General features: G+C 42.0%; 1 protein-coding gene across 1 annotated transcript in view; it reads right to left on the minus strand.

Moving 5' to 3' along the window:
* Positions 1-8,034, minus strand: part of LOC111862171 (ras-related protein Rap1-like) — a 248,771-nt gene extending 240,737 nt beyond the window's left edge. The window contains exons 1-2 of the mRNA XM_033750580.1: positions 7,928-8,034; positions 7,047-7,270 (exon numbers count right to left, since the gene is read on the minus strand). Coding sequence (XP_033606471.1) covers positions 7,047-7,270; positions 7,928-8,034 — 331 coding nt within the window. The remainder of the gene's footprint in view (positions 1-7,046; positions 7,271-7,927) is intronic.
* Between the last annotated feature and the right edge of the window lie 1,496 nt (positions 8,035-9,530).

Consider the following 9,530-nt stretch of genomic DNA (forward strand, 5'->3'; position numbering starts at 1 on the left):
GCCTTATATTGGTTCTGGTTCCCGGAGATAGGGACTAGCTCTGTCGATTTGACCCATAGTACCATGTTCTTACCTGAGGACGGAGACAGATTCCACTCTCCGAAACGTTTTTAAATAAAAAGCAGGTTGATGGATAATATCCAAAATGTTATCAACTCTTTATTATTTGTAAATATTTCACTTGGTAAACATAAATATTTGATCGGAATATATAAAGATTTAAAAACATAAAATGATTAATCGCATGTTACTGACGATGCTGACTTTGTGTAGAAAACCAATAAAACACTAAGACTCTGCTAACAATAGGATTTAAAAACTGAGGAATATCACGTTCATTATCCTGTTCTGGAAAGTCCGCCATTGCACCCTATCCAGGGCGAAAAGTTTCTGGACCACACCTAATATCCTGTTTGTTTAAGCTAAATCTTCCTGTCATTATCCACTTATCTGCACGTAGACTTCACAAACTGTGTCGATTTTTTAGTTTTTCTACTGAAATTTTGAATATATTTTTCATTTTCCCCATACAAGCTAAATGTTGTTCCCATCTGATCCTCTGCGATTTGATATCATTAAAAATATTTGGCTACCGGTCACAATGGCCTTGTGGTCTATGAACTGTTTTCGCTCGCTCGATCACTGGCATTGCGGATTTGAATCCCACTCAAGGCATGGACGTCTGTGTGCGTTTATTCTGTGTCTGTGATTTTCTGTGTGTACGTAGCGATTTTGCTCCGGGATGGTCCCCCGTCCAAGAAGTCCTATTGATTTTGTACAGGAATAAGAAACTGAAAAAGCGGCCAAGGTCCAACAAAAGGGCTGTAGAGTCATTTATAGACAGAAATAAAGAGAAAGCAATGTGGAAATGCATAGCAAGTATGTTCTAGGTTATTAATCCTGCGAGAAAAGAGTGAACATTTTTCAGTCAAATTTCCAAGACAAACTGCAACAAGGAGGAATGGACCATGTGCGAGAGCTAAGAAAATATTAAATTATTACAAGCTCTACAGTATGAAGCCTTGCATCACAGAAATATCAGGATAGAAATCATCGCTGGTGAGAAGAAATACTCCTTATGGTATCAAGACAAGAAAAACAAAATTTCCCATTCAGCCCACCTGAAGACCGAGACAGAATCCCGTTTCTCAAATATTGTGTTTTGAAAAATAAAGAGGACGGTGATTTTAGATGGAAGTCCAGAAGAGTAATGTTTGTATTAATGTACAATCGTCACAAACTTTAGATTTTATTCTTGTTCTTGTCTCTAACACTTAATATTAGGCATGTTACACTTCGCTGCACATGTTTCTACTGACAACGTTATAGCCTTGTCATGAATTTTTCCCAACAACCACGTCTAAATAACATGGCGTATACCAACAATATGGCATACAAGACATCGTTGTTTGCACAGATGCTCCAAACTCGTATAAAGGAAAGGAGCTTTGTACTTCCTTTTGCTTTAGCATGCTTAAGTTTAATTTCTGGTTTGTATGAAGTAGGCTTGCTGATTCCACTGTAGTGCAAATGCCCGAGGCCGGACTAGGCGAGATGAGCGTCAGACACTTCCGCCTGAGTATACTACCGATTTGAACGAAAGTCTAACATGATCTCCACACTACAGAAGACATATTCCACTGTGAAACACATCAGAGTAACTACCCACGAAGCAGGATTTTCCTAGAATAATTCGTATATAAATTAATTGTAGTGGTAGTTGAGACTGAGTCCTTTGTGTTTGTGGCCTGAAATGGGCCTACTATACCGGCAACCGAAGATAACTGAGCATGGAGAATGACAGGATTACGGCAGCAGTAGGTGAAAGCCTGACTTAGAGACGATTTGTCACACTAAAATATCACATAGGATATTATGGTATTGAACCCCGACCTTCGCGTTGAGAAGTCGGCGGCTGACTGCCTGAAGGATGGCCTATGCAAGGTTTATATACACTAATGGAAGTCGCAAAAACCACAGAGATCCGCCACTGGAACCTTCACTGAAGCCGTTAATTCCGGTTTACATCTTCACATTCTGTGTATTTAAGATCGACTTCAATGTCTGTCTCGTGGCCTCCATCTTGTGACGTCATGTGTGAGGAGCTACAAGTGTCTCCCACCCAACAATATCACGGCCATCAGTATTTTGTTTTTAACGACGGTAAGTCCTATGATTCAGTAGGTTGTTCTACAAGAGCAATTTATCGTCGCGAAGTGACCACATGTACTGGACTGTTCAACTTCAAAAGTTCTGGAGAACCTCAGGGGTTGAAAGTAGTGAACTTCTTGGCTGCAAATTGATTGACGCAAGCGAGGGATTTCAATACACTTGCATTTACAGATCTCACAGCTTGTATCAATTTCAGGTTCTCTGTCTGAATACCATACTGTGACGTGTGGCCTGAAAGGAGGAAGTGCGCAGTCAGAAAAGCACAACAGAGGCATCTGTTACTAGAACACCGCTCGGTAGTCGTACTTCTGCTACAATAAGGAGCAATGAATAGATCGTTTCCTAGTCGGCAATTGTAAACACGTTCACGTGACAACGCGCGTATTAACAGACTGGTACCACAGATACGAAAAAGTTAACGCTTCTAGGAGATGACTCCTATCCCAGCCGCTTAGCAGGGATAAAAGAGGCCAGTTGAGATGCCGTGAGTTCAGAAATGAAGTCGGAAGAAGAAGCAGAACACCACAGAACGCGAAGTGACTCGGCAGTGAATGAACGCGCTTTCGAGAGCGAAGGAGAGCCATTCAGAGAGGGATTCGCTGTATATAAGGAGCTGAGTGTGTGAACTGTTATAACCGAGTGTGATTCTAATAGTGACGCCAAATAAACCTAATCATCAATTGTTATTCACATCACCCCGAACACGTGACAATACTTTAACTTAAATGTTTCCTTCCACACTGAAAATGCGGGAAGGAAGTTTCTCCGAAACGTTGGTAAAAGCGGACCTAAGTACATAGTATCGCATCCCAACAGACAGTTACCGGGAAGTGAATGTGAAATCGTATTTTTCATTGGATTCATGCGATATTTCCGCAAAGAACAGAAACAGAGGCAAAGCCCTGTCCGTCTACACCCATTGTGTAGGAAACAACTTGAAGGAAACGTGATCTACACAAAAATGTGCTGGACCTGTAATAACGTCTTGGAACCTGAGCTGAACTTCATCAAAGTCCACTCATCAACAAAATAAGTACTAGGATAACACTTCAAATCCCGGTGCTTACCACGTTTACCACATGCTATAACATTCTAACATTCCCACAGAAGGCATTTATGGGGTTCGTATCGTTCTCACAGTAATTAGCGATTGCTTCCTTAAGCAGCGTGAACAGGCCGGTCTTGTAGCGGAGAAGTTATGTGTTCTCTATGAAGTACGACATAAGCTTTTATAAATAATTTAGATGAAATTCTGCAATTTAAGTGTTAAATTAGTAAATAACAAAATATTTTTCAGGCATTGCAGTTTCAAATTTCACAACGTATCGTTGTCCAGTTGATACATGGGTGAAATGGTTTGCGTTAGCCGTGGCAACAGCTGCAAAAATCTTTGCACGTTGTTCGTCAAAGGTTTATGGTGGGGGTGGGTGGAGGAGGGTCATACTTCATATAGCGCCACAGGGAACTTTGCTGCTGTCAAATAGGGTAGTAACCTAGGGGATCGAGCAATGGGAATTCCGTGTTTGACTTCGCGACAGCCTTGTAAACGAGAAACGTCTGCTGTCTGACTAAAATGTACATTGTTATGCATTTATAGGTTTACTCACTTCGAAGATTTGATTATTCAGAAGTACTAATATAGAAACACTCTCTAAGAGAAAACGCCAATGACCTAGAAAGTAGGTTTCGAATACTTTTAGGTTTAGTAAACACGTAACGAAATAAAACTAAAATATTTTCCTACTCTGTGCAGTGTAATATGAACAGAGTTATTAATGGATTACAGTTAATTTGTGTCAAGAATAAATTAACATCAAGGCAAATAAGATATATGAATTAAAAAAGAATAAAATTGGAATCATATATTAATATGTTCTTCTCGTGAAGAACCGACAAATCTTCTGCTAAACTGGCGACAGCAGCCAAGCGACCAGCGTGGTACTCACGGGAGTGTCATGAGGGAAGCTGGTAGAGTCCATGACAGTGAAGGAACCGTTTCTTAATTTATTTCTGTACCGCAGTATGTGATTGTTGTTTGGGTTGAATTATAAATAATACATCCTTTATGTATTTTATCACAGTGTGGATTTCCATCATTGTGCAACTATCATATAAGTAGGAGATTTAAATTCAGGGCAGTATTGCAACAAGTGACGAAAATGACGGGTCCAAAATGGTGATTGGATTTATTGGTACTTCGGTTACTAGTTCTGTTAATCAAACTCAGTTTAACTCTATGGCTATTCTACACACCTTCGCTTCACGATTGCACCCGCACTAGGATTCTCCGTCTTCACTAGTCGTCTCCTGGCAACGGGTCTCAACACAGAAAGTAGCATTTCAATTCACTGTGAAGTCTTACTGTTATTTTGTCTTCAGTCACTCTGCACTCCTCTGTTCTAATCTGTACTTGGCGAATCTTCACAGTTCATTAAGGACATGCTTCATTCTCGTCCTAGTACTCTAAATTGAGTTGTAGTACCGAAAGTTTTCAAGATAACTCCTCGGCAGGGACCATGCACAGAAAACACATATCATGTGTTCGTTTACCCGCCAGTCCATGGCGCTCTTGCTGGACCTACAGAAAACACTACCCAGCTATATGTTCGTCAAACTGACTACTGCCTAGCAAATAGCTATAACATTCGTCCTATTGTTCAGTGCGCGTATCGCGGCCTGTATATCGAGCCGTTGCCTAACAATGATTTGAGCAAATCCGTTGCAATATATTGCCACATGTAAGGTGATACGCGTGACAAAATGACGGGTTCTAGTTCCGATTATTGGATTTATTAGCAGCTTGGTTACACCCTCTTTTAATTACACTGAAATTACAGTGTTATCGCTTATTTGCCTCATAAATCACGGTTACACGCACACACTAGTCCTCCCCTGGTAATGCAATTAAAGCACAGGAACCAGCTCTTCAGATCACTCCAAATATTTCACATAATTAAGATCTTCAGATCACACTTTAAATCTTCACAGTTCTTCTATGAAATTCCCGTTGTTGTCACTCTTACGGTTACTTAAGAAATCAGACGCTCTCAAATACTCTGAAACACACACTAAACTGAACTGTCAGAGTCACATTGCGGCTGACGGTCAGTCAGTCAGTAAGTCTTGGTGTCAAACTCCATCTGGGCTCATGGCCAGATATGTATTACTTTTTTGACATTTACAGTTTTTTTTTGTGGGGCGCCCTCTGTGACGAGAGGACAGGGTTGTCTTTTGTATATACTGCTGGCCCTTGCCAGGGCAGTCTTTCTCGGGTCCGAGTCGCGACCATATTTTACCGGTGATTGTATAGGAACTGTCACGGCGCTGGCCGCGTAAAGAAAAACACCGCATTTCCATTATTACCTTGCGTGTATTCAGTCGCGAGGTGTTTAGCGTTGTTACCTAGCAACGCTGTCTCCATCCACGTTACAATATTCATTTCACGGATGAAGAACCGACAAAGGTATTCAATTATCGCCAAAGACAAGTTACTCCCCAAGCCAACATGTTCAGAACGCTTCTGCCGTCCAGTGATTATTGGAACCATTCCCGAAAGAGTAAATGCGCCACAATAAGTAAGACAATTCAGAACTATTCTAAAAGTGTCTAGTCGTATCAGCAACAATATTAATCGGAAAGCAGATTGTTCAATTTTTTAAACGACCTTCCACATGGAATTAGTGATTGTCGTCCTGAGTCCCTCCCGAAGAATGAAATACATCAACAAACAATGACCAACAATCCCTTCCTTCAATGTTATTACCGAATCACCGTCCATAACGGTCAAATTCACATAACAATATTCACACACTCTCTGCAACTTAAAGACACTGAGAAATATAAACCAGCTTTATCATTTACGGACTAGAAATCATACAGCCACTAAATCTATGATTTACTGACTCGAATATGATCTTTCTATTCCATAATTTCCTGCATCGTTAAATGAGAACAGACATTAATCAACATATTGTATGCCATTTTTCTGTATGAAAGGGAGTTAAATTCGATGGAATTATAAAGAGAGAAATTAAAATTTACACTGCATTTTAGTTTACTTTTATTGGCAGCCCCTAAAGATGTGTCCATACACGTATTGCACGAGCTTGGTTTTCGTTGAGTTTGCATAGAGATAGAGTGCAGTACGCTCTGTACATATAGAATATTCCAGGTAAGAACAACGATCTATGTTCTAGGTTGCATAGCTACTGGAACTGGCATATAAATAGCTAGATTCTAGATAACGGAATTATTTGTAAGATATTGTGACATGTTGACCCCTACCTCCCCAGCGGAACGTAGCGGTAAAGTAGCGCTCGCGTAATAGGCGAATCATCACCCCGCCACTCTCCCCGCGGTGACGTCACGAGCGGAGCCGAAGTGAGCCGAGCGGAGCCGAAGATAGCCGAGCCCCCGCATCCTGGTAGCTATGCAACGCGCAACGTGCGGTGACGCCACGGTAACGCGGAACCGCTTCCCACTGTGACGTGGCCCGCAACAGGCACCACTGCGGATATATAAGGGAACCGCACANGGAGTGTGTGATACAGTGATACATAGCTCCCCTACTGTAAACGTCTAGACCACTGAAGACAGAGTGAACTGATTTGCGCATAGGGTTATAAATCGTGAAACCCCGCAACAGTGTAAACAGATTAATGCGATTAGGGTTATAAAGTGTGAAACCCCGCAACTGTGTGATAAGTAATTGTAGCCGATACTTGTAGATTGTTAAATAAACCAATTAACCATCTCTACTGCGTCTTCAGTAACGGAAACACGTTACAATAGGTTGGTAGGAAGCTACAGGCTGTGATTATGGATAATCCTACCTTATGCTCGATATATCGATATATTATTGTTGGTGTTTTTACCTAGGGAAGCGTCATATGTGTTCATGTACTCCGAGGTCATGAACTGTGAAACGAGTGCAGTCTTGCCCACGCCAGCGTCTCCCAGCAAGACAACTCGATACTTGGTGATCTCCTCCACACTTCCCTCCGAGCTGATGTTGTTGTAACTGCTCCCACAGCAAGACCCTTCAAACGGAGATCTCTCCCCAGGGCTCACACCGCTCAGGTTGCTGTGGTTGCTATGCCTGCACACACAAGATAGATGCCAGAGGTTAAGACACCTCGAATTGCAGTACACTGCTCAAATGTAAATTAGTCCTTGTAACTAGAAAACGAGCCGTGAAAGCCATAGGCAGATTTAGGCTCTCTTGCGCCCTGATCCATACTGATTGGGCCGCCTTTAGTTTCTTGTCAAGAAATAAGTGTGCCACAAAATGTATGAGGAAAGTCGGGAGAAAATGTATTAGGCAATTTCTTCGTAATTATAAGTACGAAGCTAGGTCTATTCCGATCTGTTTTGTCCGAATGATAAGTTAAATAGTTAGTTGAAAGTATAAAACAAAATATATTCTATTTTTACTATTAATGAAGAGAAAATACATTTCAAATTTACCTCTACTAACTTGTACTTAAATAAGGCAATGAAGCGTTATTACACGGCATTTCTGAATTCGCAGACTCAGTTGCTCAGTACCCAAAGCAGCTTTCCCCGAGAGTGTTGAACGACAAGGAATAAATTCTATCTTAGTAGTCAAGAGCTCTTGTGAGTTTTGATTCAATGTTGAGGATGGTTAAATAGGTCACATGGTTTTCTGACATTAGTGAATGCAGGCAGGTCGTCGATGTGCAGAGGTCTCTCGGCAGAGCAGCTGGAAGCAGGAAGCTCCTGAGCACGAACTGGCCATTGAGTGTTTGCTACGCTCTTTAGCTTTGCATTATCATATTCTGTAAACCGATTTTGTAGTTCTTCCCAAGAGGGGTGAAGGCAGTGAAGAGCATGTATAAGCATCGGAGTTGTGCGGAGAGCAGTAGCTTTCTCAACAAGCTGCTGCAAACAGCCCAATCAAATCTAATGAATGAGCAAGGCAGGGTACATAGATTTCCACAGAGGACGCTTTTTCTATTGCGATCTGCAAGCCAGAGCAATCTCCAGGGATGTTGGGAACTGTCCTCTGCAATTTGCAATGTCGATGTCGTACGCTTTTAGTATCCTGAAGACAGGATGCAAAACCGCTGAGCAGCCTATGCCAAAAGACTCAGTAGAAGGAGGGCGGGATCACTCAGCTGCTCTCACGGATAATTTAGAATCAATTGGATTTCATTAACATGTTGATTTTCATTGTGAACTCTTCTCATTTCAGTACGTTCTATTTTTTTTAAAAGAGCATCCAAGGAAAAGTTGTCCCTGTGTTTGACTAATCAAGCACTAAGCCATGAAGCGTATGGGAAATGGATGTTACATTCACATTTTCTTCACCTCGGCACTAGCTGGAGGTGAGTGGTTAGCTTCACGGCCTTGCCGTTTTACCCCCCGGTGTAACCGCACCATTGAAATTCCTCCCCCCTCTTTGTATTTCAGTAGCTTATCAAGTAGACAATAAGAATTACGAAGAAACATAGGTTTAAGACACACAGTCAGAACAAGCGGTAGGCGATGAGCAGGGAGACCGAACTAGCGCAGACAAGGACATCTGCTAGTCCTTGCGTCCAAGCCTCTGGTGTTCTTTTCGAAAAGGGCAGAAATGATACTTCAAGGAACACCACTGAGTTTCTTTAGAAATTGGGAAGCTGACTTACAGCGGCAAGCCACTTTGAGAATTCGAGAAGTGACAGTTCCTACCAGCCGTAAGTCAAAAGTGGGAGTGCCAGGAGATCATTAGCAACCCCTCATAAGTTCCATCGCTGTCAATTTCGCCGTTTGGTATTTTAGGCCGAAATTCCCTCTAAAACAATCGGTCATTCGCCGGAACCAATATTAAGCCAACTCCTCTTATTTGAATCAGCCTATCCGGAAAATTAGGATGAGAGGAGAAGGGGCGGATACAATTCAGTTAGGACCTCTAGCTCGGCAGAGAGTCCAGTTTGAGATTAGGAGTCTGCTGCAAACTTTCGAACTTGGCGGAGGCAAAACCCACGATTATTCTTGCTTGTTAAGTTAAATAATTCTTAGAAGTGCAAAATTTGACCATAACATAAAAGAGATCTAGCTTAATCCATAAGCGGACGGTGGTAAATCGACCTGCTCGGATAATTTGAGCAGTTCAACACCGGCTGCTTGGAATCCGAAACTAGGCCTGATTGTATGGATTTATACCGCCGAGTGACTGTAAGAAAACAATAAAGTGTTCTAGTGGTACAGTGCATTGTGTTGGTTAGAAGTGCTTCACCCTCACTTGTCCGAGCCTGACCCGTAGCCGACCTGAGGAGAGACTCATCGCCAGGAGCTAGTCAAACCCATCGCCAGGTTCCACCCACTCACGCCTTCCCTCCTTTACAATGAATCGC

The sequence above is a fragment of the Cryptotermes secundus genome, unplaced genomic scaffold (genome assembly GCF_002891405.2).
Source record: "Cryptotermes secundus unplaced genomic scaffold, Csec_1.0 scaffold1033, whole genome shotgun sequence".
Lineage (NCBI taxonomy): Eukaryota > Metazoa > Arthropoda > Insecta > Blattodea > Kalotermitidae > Cryptotermes > Cryptotermes secundus.